Source organism: Cherax quadricarinatus, chromosome 18 (genome assembly GCF_038502225.1).
Source record: "Cherax quadricarinatus isolate ZL_2023a chromosome 18, ASM3850222v1, whole genome shotgun sequence".
Lineage (NCBI taxonomy): Eukaryota > Metazoa > Arthropoda > Malacostraca > Decapoda > Parastacidae > Cherax > Cherax quadricarinatus.
Window position 1 is genome coordinate 20,255,864 of NC_091309.1, and position 18,438 is coordinate 20,274,301.

The following is an 18,438-nucleotide window of genomic DNA, read 5'->3' on the forward strand; positions in this document are numbered from 1 at the left end:
AGGTCTTGCTAAGTGGCAAGTTTTACTTATTCTGCACTACACAGGCACACACACACACACACACACACACACACACACACACACACACACACACACACACACACACACACACACACACACACATATATATATATATATATATATATATATATATATATATATATATATATATATATATATATATATATATATATATATATATATATATATATATTTATCCCCTCATGCGTTCGCTCACACCCTTCAAAGTTGCTCTTGTTCCAAGGAATTGGAGCTGCCCTCCCTTTTCTTGAACCAAGCCTGCATATCTTCCTTCCCTTCAGTCGATGTTTTAATTGTACAGGTTTTGTGCTCCCTTTCATAACTATAATAATGAGGAATACAAAATACATTGAATATGAAGTTAAAAACTGATTGTAAAAATTTGTTTTATTTACAAATATCCATGATGCACCTTGTGTGTGTATATATATATATATATATATATATATATATATATATATATATATATATATATATATATATATATATATATATATATATATATATATATATATATATATATATATATATATATATATATATATATATATATATATATATGTTGTAGAGGTCTACGTGCCCTTTAAGGTGGGGGGGGGCTTGCTTTGATTCTGGTGAAGGGCTCTTGATCCAAGTACTGGAACTATCCTTCCCATCCCAGGCCCTGTACAGCCCATATGGATTTAGCGCTTCTCATAATAATAATAATAATAATAATAATAATAATAATAATAATAATAATAATAATGTTTTAACTACCGGGATTTAAAGTATACTTTATGAATAATGTTTTTCTGTGGACTTAATGGCCCTGTAAAGTCTTAAAACAAAAGGTGGACAAAATATGGTCTCCAGGTCAAGTTTACTCAGCCTGTAACACTGCAATTTGCTGTGTAATCATTAGTACACAAACATACATATATAAATTAATACTGACTTACGTTATATGTAAAATATATGTGAAATTATGACTGTATGTAATGCTTTAAGCTCTTCTAATTTTTTATGTGCACTGTAAAATGCACATGATTGTATTTATAGAGTGAAACACCTATAAATGTAAAAACATGAGTGAATAATCCTTGTATTACTCTTATTGTATTATACAAAAAATAACTATATATATAGTATATTCATGTACAAATTTTAACGTTATTACTAAAATTTCAAGTAGACACTGGCACAAAGACCAAAGGCACTCGTCTGGCCATGTGACCAAAAATGGCAAAGAATAATTTACAACCAGGTGGGTACTAACAACCCCACAAATATTAGTACCAACGTCATGTCGTGCTTTTTAAACCGACTTGCTTTTTACGGCAAGAATCATTTTCCTAAATAAGTGCAAATTCACTGGTTAATATCTTCGAGAAAATTAATCGGAATATAACGAAATGCTTCATCAATGTTAAATAATACTAAATAAATTTAGCCTGACCTTGAAAAGCTTGGACAGGAGCTTTATTATGTTATGTTAATTTTAGCAAGGTTAGATTAGGTTGCAGTTTGTTTTGGTGAAAATATAAAAATCAGCATATAATGTTAATTCACGTGAATGTATCTATTAATGCATATTTTTTTCGATTTTTTTTATATGACAAGTTCAGTTTGTCTGACTATTTTAGCTTATTAGGCATGACAATTGCAGATTGTTTTGGAGCTGTGTATATATTACTAGCTACTCTACAACCGCAATTTGCCTCATACAAACGAAGATATAAGAGATATGGACGGTTTCTTCTGTTGACTAGAACAATAATAAGTCTTTTCAGACTACAGTGGCACAATTGGTCCGCTCAGTACATACTGTTTCAAGATAGCTGCTAACAGGCAGCTCATGTGTTAGCAAGAGCTTTGGACGTTTTACAATAAAGGTAAAGACCAAAGAAAAAAAAAGGTACAGCAAGGCCACAGTTATAATGAAAAATTAAATGTGCATTTCTTCATATGCAAATTTTACTTTTCCAAATGTCATGCACTCAAAATTCATATTGAAACTATAAATTTCAGAATTTATCCTACTCTTGCAACAACTGAAATAGGAATATTGACGAGGTGAATATTGTGTCCAAGTATGCAGGATGGCTATTGTTACAGTGCATATATAAACTTCAGAACTGCAGGGACAATTAACAGATTCGTACAACAAAGTAGTCTTACAAATTAATGAGTAATAATATATGATGCAGATTTTGAGCTTCGTGTCACCGTGGCTTCTTGCCGGGTGAGGGAGAGCGACTTTTGAAAATCTGCCGGCCACGGGCCAGCCAGTTGGATGTGCGGGAGCGATGAGGGGCCACTGGAGACGAAGGGCACGAACGGGAAGGAGCAGGAAGGGCTGCTTCTCCAGAGCTTCCTCTTGGTAGAGTCTTTGATGAGCGTGCAGCTTCTGAGGCGTCTTCACCTTCAACTTCTGGTAAAGCACGAAGAGAAGAGTCACAGCGTGGTTGAGGAGAAGCACTCTGTGTACGACCTTTTCCGTTGGCGAAATCTACTAGCAAACTCTGTCGACATAACCTCTGTACAGAGGGCATATCTTTTTTATCTCTATTCTTATTACGTCTAAATAGCTTGAATATTCCTAATGATGACTTGGTTGGCTCAGCACATGGTTCGAATGACGTCTTTCTGCGATCCGGAGATTCCGAATCTATGGAATACCGTGAATGTCTCTTTCCACTTGCCAGGACTCCGGATGAGGCAGATTTAACAACCTGTGACGCAAGTTTTTGTGAAGCTGAGTCTTCCATCAGGCATCCAGCACTCTGCCTTCGGAATGAATCCTTTTTTGGAATGTTGCGCCGCCGAGAAGAGGCTCGTGGTGGTTTTTCATGCGTCTCTTCTCTATCCTGGCAACTCACTTCTGTTGGAGTGGGCGAAGGAAGAGGTGATGGTCCTCCTGCGTAGAGTTCATCAGATTCTCGCCAGCTTTCCTCTGTGCTTGCAGTGCCACTTCGGTGTCTAAGCTTTATTTGGTCATGACATCCACTGAACCTTTGTTCTGCTGTTAATGGGGCAGCTCCACGTGCAAGAAATTCTTCCTTAGCTTTCTTAATTTTAAGTGCACGAATGTGAGCCGCAGGGCTTCTGCTCTCAGGTGTTGCTGTAGTGCGGTCATGCAAGACCTGGTCAGGGTCGTCCAATGATAAGTCCAAGTCACAAGAAGTGTCAGGGTCAGTAGGAACAGGCGTTATGGCAGGGCTGGCAGCTGGTGAACCACTTCGCTTATCACCGGTTCTTGGATCTTTGGGTTTAGGTATATGTGGCGAGGTAAGAAGTCCAGTGGTGTCCACATGAACATCACTGGTGCCAGACTTGCTATTCTGAACAAGTGAACCACTTGCAGATCGCTGCACCTGCTGTGGGAGTTCAGGACTAGAGGCAATTACCGAAGCACTTAGAGACTTCAGAACACCACTAATAGGGTTTACACTCAGGGAATGAGACGATTCTGGCTGGGTTATTGTAATATTACCCAGAGAGTTGTCGTTTCCTTTCTTAGCGTGAAGAGCCATTAATTCTGCTAACATTCTCCTTTGCGTACGAGGAGACTGCCACGGGGGAGGGGTAGTTGGCGGGGATCGGAATGGACTTCCAAGTAGTTCTTGATTTTCTGTGATGCGTTGATTAAATTTTTGAATGATGTTTCGTACTGCGGGAACTCCCTCGTTGACAGCTTCCAAAACTTTCTTTTTCGACTCTATTGGTGGACTTGTGGGTGGTGGCATCTGAAGGAGAACAGCAGTGACGGCTGTACTAGTAGACAGATGGGATGGAGCCACCTGCTGGGTCTGACACGATGAAACATCGTCAGGAAGGGACACATCTACATTGAAAATGTCTGTAGAAGGTGTTTGGCCTTCTAATAAATCTTCTCCCGATGCTTCTTCTGTTGCAAGGATGTTAGAATCTACTACTTCTTGTGATACTACTTTAACTTCCTCTGTAATAAGGTCTACGCGTGTTTCATCTCTTTCAGTTTCTTTGGTGGAGAAATCGCTCTGAGTTTTTACCTTAACATTTTCTGTTGTATCAGATCTTTGAGTTTGTGGGTATTTCATAAGAGCCCCATTTTCCGATTTGGACCTTTCAAGTTCTGGCTTACTAGATCTAATCCTACTCTCGTTGCTATGATGGCCGCTAGCATCTTTGGAACTGTCTCTTCTCTTTTGCACTGGGGTAGATGGAGTGCTGTTATTCTCACTTGGAGAGGTGGGTTGGCTGTGACTCCTGCGCCAAGGAGCCATGCCAACATCCTGATCATCATCTTGACTATCTACGAAAGTGGGAGTTGCACGAGCCTGCTCAGGGTTACGGACTCCACCGTGCACTGTAAAAATGGTTCGTTTTGTAGGTACAAAGACGTCTGGGGACTTGTCTGTTTGAAACGGGTCGTCTGCTGCCACGGAGGGTAAGGCCCTAAACCTCCGGCAAGGAGCCTCGTCAGCGTCGCCAGAATTGGCCCTTCGCACTGACGGGTTGCGACTAAGTCTGCCAGCAATCAGTGCCTCATCATCGTACACGGTCCTACCGAAGGTGTAAGCAAAACACTCGTCCCTGTTGTTTTGCCCACAATTCTCATACTCCACCTGAAAAAGAAGAGGAGGTTGTCACACTATGCAGTATAGTGTTACATTGTGCGACCGACCGTCTACGGAAGTAGACTATCACAGCATATAACGTTACAGTCCCTTCAAGAAGGAAGGAAAGAGGGGCTGTGCCTTGATGCCGGTTAGGGACCTGGAGTTTACCTGGAGAGAGTTCCAGGGGTCAACGCCCCCGCAGCCCGGTCTGTGACCAGGCCTCCTGGTGGATCAGAGCCTGATCGACCAGGCTGTTGCTGATGGCTGCACGCAAACCAACGTACGAGCCACAGCCCGGCTGGTCAGGAACCGACTTTAGGTGCTTGTCCAGTGCCATCTTGAAGACTGCCAGGGGTCTGATGGTAATCCCCCTTATGTATGCTGGGAGGCAGTTGAACAGTCTCGGGCCCCTGACACTTATTGTATGGTCTCTTAACGTGCTAGTGACACCCCTGCTTTTCATTGGGGGGATGTTGCATCGTCTGCCGGAGATAGTTTTCCCTTCTTTGGCTCAAACTTGATTACCTTCCCTTCCCGTTTCTTCTCTTAGAAGCCTCGCCTAACCTAATATAATTATGCCATAATATATCACAGGTCAGTTTAAATTGATTGAACATTACTTAAAATCAATGATATACAGTATAGTTTTTCGTTATCTTCAGATCGATTTTAGCAGATTTATAAAAAAAAAATTCACTCTGTTTATTCGGCAGAAAAGACTTGTTTTTTAGGCATGCTCTAACTCGCCGGTTTGGCTTATTCGGCACTATATATATATATATATATATATATATATATATATATATATATATATATATATATATATATATATATATATATATATATATATATCTATATATATATATATATATATATATATATATATATATATATATATATATATATATATATATATATATATATATATATATATATATATATTTATTTATTATCACACTGGCCGATTCCCACCAAGGCAGGGTGGCCCGAAAAAGAAAAACTTTCACCATCATTCACTCCATCACTGTCTTGCCAGAAGGGTGCTTTACACTACAGTTTTTAAACTGCAACATTAACACCCCTCCTTCAGAGTGCAGGCACTGTACTTCCCATCTCCAGGACTCAAGTCCGGCCTGCCGGTTTCCCTGAACCCCTTCATAAATGTTACTTTGCTCACACTCCAACAGCACGTCAAGTATTAAAAACCATTCGTCTCCATTCACTCCTATCAAACACGCTCACGCACGCCTGCTGGAAGTCCAAGCCCCTCGCACACAAAACCTCCTTTACCCCCTCCCTCCAACCTTTCCTAGGCCGACCCCTACCCCGCCTTCCTTCCACTACAGACTGATACACTCTTGAAGTCATTCTGTTTCGCTCCATTCTCTCTACATGTCCGAACCACCTCAACAACCCTTCCTCAGCCCTCTGGACAACAGTTTTGGTAATCCCGCACCTCCTCCTAACTTCCAAACTACGAATTCTCTGCATTATATTCACACCACACATTGCCCTCAGACATGACATCTCCACTGCCTCCAGCCTTCTCCTCGCTGCAACATTCATCACCCATGCTTCACACCCATATAAGAGTGTTGGTAAAACTATACTCTCATACATTCCCCTCTTTGCCTCCAAGGACAAAGTTCTTTGTCTCCACAGACTTCTAAGTGCACCACTCACCCTTTTCCCCTCATCAATTCTATGATTCACCTCATCCTTCATAGACCCATCTGCTGACACGTCCACTCCCAAATATCTGAATACATTCACTTCCTCCATACTCTCTCCCTCCAATCTGATATCCAATCTTTCATCACCTAATATTTTTGTTATCCTCATAACCTTACTCTTTCCTGTTTTCACTTTTAATTTTCTTCTTTTGCACACCCTACCAAATTCATCCACCAATCTCTGCAACTTCTCTTCAGAATCTCCCAAGAGCACAGTGTCATCAGCAAAGAGCAACTGTGACAACTCCCACTTTATGTTTGATTCTTTATCTTTTAACTCCACGCCTCTTGTCAAGACCCTCGCATTTACTTCTCTTACAACCCCATCTATAAATATATTAAACAAACCACGGCGACATCACACATCCCTGTCTAAGGCCTACTTTTACTGGGAAATAATTTCCCTCTTTCCTATGTACTCTAACTTGAGCCTCACTATCCTCGTAAAAACTCTTCACTGCTTTCAGTAACCTACCTCCTACACCATACACCTGCAACATCTGCCACATTGCCCCCCTATCCACCCTGTCATACGCCTTTTCCAAATCCATAAATGCCACAAAGACCTCTTTAGCCTTATCTAAATACTGTTCACTTATATGTTTCACTTTAAACACCTGGTCCACACACCCCCTACCTTTCCTAAAGCCTCCTTGTTCATCTGCTATCCTATTCTCAGTCTTACTTTTAATTCTTTCAATAATAACTCTACCATACACTTTACCAGGTATACTCAACAGACTTATCCCCCTATAATTTTTGCACTCTCTTTTGTCCCCTTTGCCTTTATACAAAGGAAATATGCATGCTCTCTGCCAATCCCTAGGTACCTTACCCTCTTCCATACATTTATTAAATAATTGCACCAACCACTCCAAAACTATATCCCCACCTGCTTTTAACATTTCTATCTTTATCCCATCAATCCCGGCTGCCTTACCCCCTTTCATTTTACCTACTGCCTCACGAACTTCCCCCACACTCACAACTGGCTCTTCCTCACTCCTACAAGATGTTATTCCTCCTTGCCCTATACACGAAATCACAGCTTCCCTATCTTCATCAACATTTAACAATTCCTCAAAATATTCCCTCCATCTTCCCAATACCTCTAACTCTCCATTTAATAACTCTCCTCTCCTATTTTTAACTGACAAATCCATTTGTTCTCTAGGCTTCCTTAACTTGTTAATCTCACTCCAAAACTTTTTCTTATTTTCAATAAAATTTGTTGATAACATCTCACCCACTCTCTCATTTGCTCTCTTTTTACATTGCTTCACCACTCTCTTAACCTCTCTCTTTTTCTCCATATACTCTTCCCTCCTTGCATCACTTCTACTTTGTAAAAACTTCTCATATGCTAACTTTTTCTCCCTTACTACTCTCTTTACATCATCATTCCACCAATCACTCCTCTTCCCTCCCGCACCCACTTTCCTGTAACCACAAACTTCTGCTGAACACTCTAACACTACATTTTTAAACCTACCCCATACCTCTTCGACCCCATTGCCTATGCTCTCATTAACCCATCTATCCTCCAATAGCTGTTTATATCTTTCCCTAACTGCCTCCTCTTTTAGTTTATAAACCTTCACCTCTCTCTTCCCTGATGCTTCTATTCTCCTTGTATCCCATCTACCTTTTACTCTCAGTGTAGCTACAACTAGAAAATGATCTGATATATCTGTGGTCTGTCTATAAACATGTACATCCTTAAGTCTACTCAACAGTCTTTTATCTACCAATACATAATCCAACAAACTACTGTCATTTCGCCCTACATCATATCTTGTATACTTATTTATCCTCTTTTTCTTAAAATATGTATTACTTATAACTAAACCCCTTTCTATACAAAGTTCAATCAAGGGCTCCCATTATCATTTACACCTGGCACCCCAAACTTACCTACAACACCCTCTCTAAAAGTTTCTCCTACTTTAGCATTCAGGTCCCCTACCACAATTACTCTCTCACTTGGTTCAAAGGCTCCTATACATTCACTTAACATCTCCCAAAATCTCTCTCTCTCCTCTGCATTCCTCTCTTCTCCAGGTGCATACACGCTTATTATGACCCACTTCTCGCATCCAGCCTTTACTTTAATCCACATAATTCTTGCATTTACACATTCATATTCTCTTTTCTCCTTCCATAACTGATCATTCAACATTACTGCTACCCCTTCCTTTGCTCTAACTCTCTCAGATACTCCAGATTTAATCCCATTTATTTCCCCCCACCGAAACTCCCCTACCCCCTTCAGCTTTGTTTCGCTTAGGGCCAGGACATCCAACTTCTTTTCATTCATAACATCAGCAATCATCTGTTTCTTGTCATCTGCACTACATCCACGCACATTCAAGCATCCCAGTTTTATAAAGTTTTTCTTCTTCTCTTTTTTAGTAAATGTCTACAGGAGAAGGGGTTACTAGCCCATTGCTCCCGGCATTTTAGTCGCCTCATACGACACGCATGGCTTACGGAGAAAAGATTCTTTTCCACTTCCCCATGGACAATAGAAGAAATAAAGAAGAACAAGAGCTATGTAGAAAAAGGAGAAAAACCTAGATGTATGTATATATATATGCATGTGCATGTCTGTGAAGTGTGACCAAAGTGTAAGTTGGAGTAGCAAGATATCCCTGTTATCCAGCGTGTTTAGGAGACAGAAAAAGACACCAGCAATCCTACCATCATGCAAAACAGTTACAGGTTTCTGTTTCACAGTCATCTGGCAGGACGGTAGTACTTCCCTGGGTGGTTGCTGTCTACCAACCTACTACCTACCTATATATATATATATATATATATATATATATATATATATATATATATATATATATATATATATATATATATATATATATATATATATATATATATATATATAAATATATATATATATATATCGTGCCGAACAGGCAGAACTTGCGATCTTGGCTTAAATAGCAACGTTCATCTTGCCATATAGGACAAGTGAAAATTTGTGTATGCAATAATTTCGCCAAAATCATTCTGAACCTAACGAAAAAAATGTATTTCATTGTGTTTGTTTAGTATTAAATTATTGTAAACAAATCTAAAATATATTTAGTTGGGTTAGGCTAAAATAAATTGTTCTTGTTATAATAAGGTTAGGTAAGTTTTCTAAGATTCTTTTGGTGCAAAAATAAAAAAAATTACATTAACATTAATGAAAAAAATATATCTTTAAACGTACAAGAGGAAATTTTGGAAAGGACTTAATTTTAAATGAGTTCTTGCTAATTGACCAGTTTTACATATTCGGCACGACATACATACATACATATATATATATATATATATATATATATATATATATATATATATATATATATATATATATATATATATATATTATCATTGTTCCTTGATAATGTGAGTTGTCACGAAAGCGCTTGGAATTTCATTATTCTTTCACAATGGTTGTTTTGCATATATATATGAATATATAAATATATATATAAATATATAAATATATATATATATATAAATATAAATATATAAATATATATATAAATATATAAATATATATATAAATATATAAATATATATATATATAAATATATAAATATATAAATATATGTTAGTTAGTTACCATTTTGTCCTAGGCACATGTCGATTAGACACTAGGCCTGTTGTATAAGCGTGTGTGTGTGTGTGTGTGTGTGTGTGTGTGTGTGTGTGTGTGTAACGTTAGTTCATGATTAGCTGGGTTGTGGTGTCTACGCTGAAGTACATGTGTGTGTGTGTGTGTGTGTGTGTGTGTGTGTGTGTGTGTGTGTGTGTGTGTGTGTGTGTGTGTGTGTGTGTGTAACGTTAGTTCATGATTAGCTGGGTTGTGGTGTCTACGCTGAAGTACATGTGTGTGTGTGTGTGTGTGTGTGTGTGTGTGTGTGTGTGTACTCACCTATTTGTGGTTGCAGGGGTCGAGTCACAGCTCCTGGCCCCGCCTCTTCGCTGATTGCTACTAGGTCCTCTCTCTCCCTGCCCCATGAGCTCTATCATACCTCGCCTTAAAACTATGTATGGTTCCTGCCTCCACTACATCGCTTTCTAGGCTATTCCATGGCCTGACTACTCTGTGTGTGTGTGTGTGTGTGTGTGTGTGTGTGTGTGTGTGTACTCACCTAGTTGTACTCACCTAGTTGAGGTTGCGGGGGTCGAGTCCGAGCTCCTGGCCCCGCCTCTTCACTGATCGCCACTAGGTCACTCTCCCTGAGCCGTGAGCTTTATCGTACCTCTGCTTAAAGCTATGTATGGATCCTGCCTCCACTACATCGCTTCCCAAACTATTCCACTTACTGACTACTCTGTGGCTGAAGAAATACTTCCTAACATCCCTGTGATTCATCTGTGTCTTTAGCTTCCAACTGTGTCCCCTTGTTACTGTGTCCAATCTCTGGAACATCCTGTTTTTGTCCACCTTGTCAATTCCTCTCAGTATTTTGTATGTCGTTATCATGTCCCCCCTATCTCTCCTGTCCTCCAGTGTCGTCAGGTTGATTTCCCTTAACCTCTCCTCGTAGGACATACCTCTTAGCTCTGGGACTAGTCTTGTTGCAAACCTTTGCACTTTCTCTAGTTTCTTTACGTGCTTGGCTAGGTGTGGGTTCCAAACTGGTGCCGCATACTCCAATATGGGCCTAACGTATACGGTGTACAGGGTCCTGAACGATTCCTTATTAAGATGTCGGAATGCTGTTCTGAGGTTTGCTAGGCGCCCATATGCTGCAGCAGTTATTTGGTTGATGTGCGCTTCAGGAGATGTGCCTGTGTGTGTGTGTGTTTGTGTTTTAACAAGTCGGCCGTCTCCCACCGAGGCACGGTGACCCAAAAAGAAAGAATACCCCCAAAAAGAAAATACTTTCATCATTCAACACTTTCACCTCACTCACACATAACCATTATTTTTGCAGAGGTGCCCAGAACACAACGGTTTAGAAGTATATACTTATAAAGATACACAATATATCCCTCCAAACTGCTAATATCCCGAACCCTCCTTTAGAATGCAGACATTTTACTTCCCATTTCCAGGACTCAAGTCCGGCTATATAAAAATAACAAGTTTTCCTGAATCCCTTCACTAAATATTACCCTGCTCACACTCCAACAGATCGTCAGGTCCCAAGTACCATTCGTCTCCATTCACTCCTATCTAACACGCTCACGCACGCTTGCTGGAAGTCCAAGCCCCTCGCCCACAAAACCTCTTTTACCCCTCCTTCTAACCTTTTCGAGCACGATCCCTACCCAGCCTTCCTTCCCCTACAGATTTATATGCTTTCCATGTCATTCTACTTTGATCCATTCTCTCTAAATGACCAAACCACCTCAACAACCCCTCTTCAGCCCTCTGACTAATATTTTATTAACTCCACACCTTCTCCTAATTTCCACACTCCGAATTTTCTGCATAATATTTACACCACACATTGCCCTTAAACAGCACATCTCCACTGCCTCCAACCGTCTCCTCGCTGCAGCATTTACAACCCAAGCTTCACACCCATATAAGAGTGTTGGTACTACTATACTTTCATACATTCCCTTCTTTGCCTCCATAGATAATGTTTTTTGTCTCCACATATACCTCAACGCACCACTCGCCTTTTTTTCCCTCATCAGTTCTATGATTAACCTCATCCTTCATAAATCCATCCGCCGACACTTCAGCTCCCAAATATCTGAAAACATTCACTTCTTCCATACTCCTCTTCCCCAATTTGATATCCAAATTTTCTTTATCTAAATAATTTGATACCCTCATCACCTTACTCTTTTCTATGTTCACTTTCAACTTTCTACCTTTACACACACTCCCAAACTCGTCAACTAACCTTTGCAATTTTTCTTCAGAATCTGCCATAAGCACAGTATCATCAGCAAAAAGTAACTGTGTCAATTCCCAGGGAGGTACTACCGTCCTGCCAAGTGAGTGTAAAACGAAATCCTGTAATTGTTTTACATGATGGTAGGATTGCTGGTGTCTTTTGCCTGTCTCATAAATATGCAAGATTACAGGTATGTCTTGCTACTTCTACTTACACTTAGGTCACACTACACATACATGTACACGTTTATTTATACGCACTCATCTGAGTTTTCTTTGATTTTATCTTAATAATTCTTGGTCTTAATACTTTTCCTTTTATACCCATGGAGAAGTGGAATAAGAATCTTTCCTCCGTAAGCCATGCGTGTTGTAAAAGTCAACTAAAATGCCGGGAACAATGGGCTAGTAACCCCTTTTCCTGTAAAGATTACTAAAAAGAATAATAATAAGAAAATTGTCAAACTGGGAAGTCTGAATGTGCGTGGATGTTGTGCAAATGATAAGAAAGAGATGATTGTGGATGCTATGAATGAGAAGCTGGATGTCCTGGCTTTAAGTGAAACAAAGCTGAAGGGGGTGGGAGAGTTTCACTGGAGAGGAATAAATGGGATTAGGTCAGGGGTTTCAAAAAGAGTTAGAGCTAAAGAAGGAATAGCAATAATGTTGAAGGATAAGATATGGCAGGAAAAGAGGGACTATAAATGTATTAATTCAAGGATGATGTGGAGTAAAATAAAGGTTGGATGTGAAAAGAGGGTTATAGTAAGTGCATATGCACCTGGAGAAGAGAGAAGTGTAGAGGAGAGAGAGAGATTTTGGGAAATGTTGAGTGAATGCGTGGGGAGTTTTGAACCAAGTGTGAGAGTACTTGTGGTTGGGGGTTTCAATGCTAAAGTGGGTAAAAATGTTGTGGAGGGAGTAGTAGGTAAATTTGGGGTGCCAGGGGTAAATGTAAATGGGGAGCCTTTAATTGAGCTATGTGAAGAAAGAGATTTGGTAATAAGTAATACATATTTTATGAAAAAGAGGATAAATAAATATACAAGGTATGATGTAGCACGTAATGAAAGTAGTTTGTTAGATTATGTATTGGTGGATAAAAGGTTAATGGGTAGGCTCCAGGATGTACATGTTTATAGAGGGGCAACTGATATATCGGATCATTATTTAGTTGTAGCTACAGTTAGAGTAAGAGGTAGATGGGACAAGAGGAAGGTGAAAACAACAAGTATGAGGGAAGTGAAAGTGTATAAACTAAGGGAGGAGGAAGTTCGTGGGAGATATAAGCGACTCTTGGCAGAAAGGTGGGCTAGTGCAAAGATGAGTAGTGGGGGAGTTGAAGAGGGTTGGATGAGTTTTGAAAATGCAGTATTAGAATGTGGGGCAGAAGTTTGTGGTTATAGGAGGGTGGGGGCAGGAGGAAAGAGGAGTGATTGGTGGAATGATGAAGTAAAGGGTGTGATAAAAGAGAAAAAGTTAGCTTATGAGAGGTTTTTACAATGCAGAAGTGTTATAAGAAGAGCAGAGTATATGGAGAGTAAAAGAAAGGTGAAGAGAGTGGTGAGAGAGTACAAAAGGAGAGCAGATGATAGAGTGGGAGAGGCACTGTCGAGAAATTTTAATGAAAATAAGAAAAAAAATGGAGTGAGTTAAACAAGTTAAGAAAGCCTAGGGAAAGTATGGATTTGTCAGTTAAAAACAGAGTAGGGGAGTTATTAGATGGGGAGAAGGAGGTATTAGGTAGATGGCGAGAATATTTTGAGGAACTTTTAAATGTTGAGGAAGAAAGGGAGGCGGTAATTTCATGCACTGGCCAGGGAGGTATACCATTTTTTAGGAGTGAAGAAGAACAGGATGTGAGTGTGGGGGAGGTACGTGAGGCATTACGTAGAATGAAAGGGGGTAAAGCAACTGGAACTGATGGGATCATGACAGAAATGTAAAAGCAGGGGGGGGGGATATAGTGTTGGAGTGGGTGGTACTTTTGTTTAATAAATGTATGAAAGAGGGGAAGGTACCTAGGGATTGGCGGAGAGCATGTATAGTCCCTTTATATAAAGGGAAAGGGGACAAAAGAGATTGTAAAAATTATAGAGGAATAAGTTTACTGAGTATACCAGGAAAAGTGTATGGTAGGGTTATTATTGAAAGAATTAGAGGTAAGACAGAATGTAGGATTGCGGATGAGCAAGGAGGTTTCAGAGTGGGTAGAGGATTGTATATCAAGTGTTTACATTGAAGCATATATGTGAACAGTATTTAGATAAAGGTAGGGAAGTTTTTATTGCATTTATGGATTTAGAAAAGGCATATGATAGAGTGGATAGGGGAGCAATGTGGGAGATGTTGCAAGTATATGGAATAGGTGGTAAGTTACTAAATGCTGTAAAGAGATTTTATGAGGATAGTGAGGCTCAAGTTAGGGTGTGTAGAAGAGAGGGAGAATACTTCCCGGTAAAAGTAGGTCTTAGACAAGGATATGTAATGTCACCATGGTTGTTTAATATATTTATAGATGGGGTTGTAAAAGAAGTAAATGCTAGGGTGTTCGGGAGAGGGGTGGGATTAAATTATGGGGAATCAAATACAAAATGGGAATTGACACAGTTACTTTTTGCTGATGATACTGTGCTTATGGGAGATTCTAAGGAAAAATTGCAAGGGTTAGTGGATGATTTTGGGAGTGTGTGTAAAGGTAGAAAGTTGAAAGTGAACATAGAAAAGAGTAAGGTGATGAGGGTATCAAATGATTTAGATAAAGAAAAATTGGATATCAAATTGGGGAGGAGGAGTATGGAAGAAGTGAATGTTTTCAGATACTTGGGAGTTGAGGTGTCGGCAGATGGATTTATGAAGGATGAGGTTAATCATAGAATTGATGAGGGGAAAAAGGTGAGTGGTGCGTTGAGGTATATGTGGAGTCAAAAAAAAACGTTATCTATGGAGGCAAAGAAGGGAATGTATGAAAGTATAGTAGTACCAACACTCTTATATGGGTGTGAAGTTTGGGTTGTGAATGCAGCAGGGAGGAGGCGGTTGGAGGCAGTGGAGATGTCCTGTCTAAGGGCAATGCGTGGTGTAAATATTATGCAGAAAATTCGGAGTGTGGAAATTAGGAGAAGGTGTGGAGTTAATAAAAGTATTAGTCAGAGGGCTGAAGAGGGGTTGTTGAGGTGGTTTGGTCATTAGGAGAGAATGGATCAAAGTAGAATGACATGGAGAGCATTTAAATCTGTAGGGGAAGGAAGGCGGGGTAGGGGTCGTCCTCGAAAAGATTGGAAGGAAGGGGTAAGGGAGGTTTTGTGGGTGAGGGGCTTGGACTTCCAGCAGGCGTGCATGAGCGTGTTCGATAGGAGTGAATGGAGACGAATGGTATTTGGGACCTGACGATCTGTTGGGGTGTGAGCAGGGTAATATTTAGTGAAGGGATTCAGGGAAACCGGTTATTTTTATATAGCCGGACTTGAGTCCTGGAAATGGGAAGTACAATGTCCGCACTCTAAAGGAGGGTTCGGGATATTAGCAGTTTGGAGGGATATGTTGTGTATCTTTATACGTATATACTTCTAAACTGTTGTGTTCTGGGCACCTCTGCAAAAGCAGTGATTATGTGTGAGTGAGGTGAAAGTGTTGGATGATGATGAAAGTATTTTCTTTTTGGGTCACCCTGCCTCGGTGGGAGACGGCCGACTTGTTAAAATATATAATGTACACACACACACACACACACACACACACACACACACACACACACACACATATAGATATATATATATATATATATATATATATATATATATATATATATATATAAAATATATATATATATATATATATATATATATATATATATATATATATATATATATAAATAATATATATATATATATATATATATATATATATATATATATATATATATATATATATATATATATATATATATATATATATATATATCGTGCCGAATAAGCTAAACCGGCGAGTTAGAGCATGCCTAAAAAACAAGTCTTTTCTGCTGAAAAAGCGACCCTTACTCACAGAGACAAAATCATATAGTAATGCAGTTAAAAAAGACAGTTCACACTGTGTATAGATTGTGTATAGATCCCTAAGGTTCTCAGAAAACAGGCACAAACAATAATTATATGTTGCAGACACACGATAATGCTCAAGTCTAAATAAAAAATATGACTATATAAGGTGTTTGTGTGTGAGGCTGTGTGGTTAGAGGCAGAGCACCTAAACTCAGGTCCTTCCCTGGTCAATGGGAAAGCACCACTTGATCCTTGAGTGTAAGAGAAAAAAAGAAATTAAAAAGACCTGGAAGGGTGCAAGAGTTAAATCCCCCCACACTTGCGTAAACAGTTAGGGTAAGGCTATTCCAGCACTTTCCTCCAGCTTCCTCAATGTTAGAAATTAATATCAAGCCTATCACTAGAGATTTTAAAATAGTATTTTGTAAAGACAACAATGTAGGTCATTACAGCACAGGGTCTGCACATTATCCCAGCTCTCAGATAATGATAGGTATCCATTGTTACAATGACAAAAGCCTAATAATAGTCAAAAATACCAATAAAATACAGATGTACGTTACAGTCTCACCTGGGTGTCTGAGATACGTCGTGTCCTTAGGTCCCTGCCCGCCTGCCGTGCCACTGAGAGTGTCACTGTCACCTCTGTCTCGAAGCTCTGGCTTGTTTCACTCGCACCCGCTGAAGACACTTCGTTCTTCTCCTCCTTGTCCTCTTCCTCTACTACTGCTTGCCATCTCATTTTGGGTTTCTTTTTACCTTCTTTTTGTTTTGGCACTTGTTTATCTTCCTCTGCCACTGCTTGCCATCTTCTTTTTGGTTTCGTTTGATCCTCTTTTACTTCTAATTCTTGTTCTTCTTCCTCTACCACTGCTTTCCATCTGCCTTTTAGTTTATTGTGACTCCCTTTTTCTTGTTCTTCCTCTTCTGCTTCTGCTTGCCGTTTTCCTTTTGGCTTCTGCTTTTCGTTGTCACTTTCCTCTTCTTTTGCTGCCGCTTCTGCTTTCCATTTCCCTTTTGGTTTCTTCTGCCTTTCTTCTTCCTCTTCTGCTGCTACTGCTTGCCATCTTCCATTCCGTTTCTTCTGTCTTTCTTTTTCTTCTTCAGTTGTTGCTTGCCATCTTCCATTTGCTTTCTTCTGCCATTTCTTTTCTTCTTCGTCTTCTGATGCTGCTTGCCGTCTCCCTATTGGTTTATTCTCTTCTGTTTCCTCTTCTACCACTGCTTTCCACCTACTTCTTGGTTTATTCGTTACCTCTTCACACTCTTCCTCTACTACTGCCTTCCATCTACCTATTGGTTTCTTCTCAGTTTGTTCTTCATTTGATGCTACCTTCCACCTACCTCTTGGCTTTTGTTCTGTTTTTTTTTCTTCTTCGTCTGCTACAGTTTTCCACCTATCTTGTGGCTTCTCCTCTTCAGGTTCTGTTTCTTCTTCTGTCTTCCACCTTCCTCTTGGTTTATTAGGTTTTTTCTCTTCATCTTTATCGACTATTTTCCATCTATCTCTTGGCTTTATTTCTTCTTCTACGTCTGTTACTGCATCCCACCTGCTTCTTGGCTTCTCTAATTCTTCATCCTCTTCCTCAACTACTGCTTTCCACCTTCCTTTTGGTTTCTTTTCATCCGTTCCTTCATCTTCTACTTCTGCAACGGTTTTCCACCTCCCTCTGTGCTTCCTCCTCTCCTCTGATCCCTCATCTTCCCACTCGAAGCTGGAGGAGAGCATATGCTCAGCTGAGCGAGTGGTGGAGGTGGTGGTGGTCCTCCAGGTCCCTGGAAGGGAGATGCTCTCATCTTCGTCATCATCATCTTCGTCATCGTCATCTTCGGCGTCAGCTTCCTCCACTCGCGGAGACGACTGAAGAAAAACATAGAATTTTATTCACACAAGAACGAAGGAAGACTGCAGCAGGTCTACTGGCCCACGCTAGGCAGGTCTAACTCACACCCACTCGTTTAACCGTCTAACGTACATTTAAAGTCAACTAAAGTTTTTGTCTTAATGACGCTACCTGGGAATATGTTCCACTCATCCACAACTATTGCCAAACCAGTATTTTTAAGATACAGTAAATTATCTTATAAAGCTTCTCTATATGGTGTGATGTTTTATAAATATGACTGAAAAAATGCATACAAAATTGGCTAGCGCGTACTATGAAGGCCCTTCC

General features: G+C 39.8%; 1 protein-coding gene across 5 annotated transcripts in view; it reads right to left on the reverse strand.

Annotated features, from left to right (window-relative positions):
- Positions 1–607: 607 nt before the first annotated feature.
- The window catches only part of LOC128689431 (microtubule-associated protein futsch), a 151,569-nt gene continuing 133,738 nt past the window's right edge, over positions 608–18,438 (reverse strand). For all 5 annotated transcript variants that reach the window (XM_070086321.1, XM_070086320.1, XM_070086319.1 and 2 more), the window contains 2 exons: positions 16,836–18,125; positions 608–4,631 (listed from right to left, as the gene is read on the reverse strand). In XM_070086321.1, the coding sequence (XP_069942422.1) occupies positions 2,247–4,631; positions 16,836–18,125 (3,675 nt within the window). In that variant the 3' untranslated portion in view covers positions 608–2,246. The remainder of the gene's footprint in view (positions 4,632–16,835; positions 18,126–18,438) is intronic.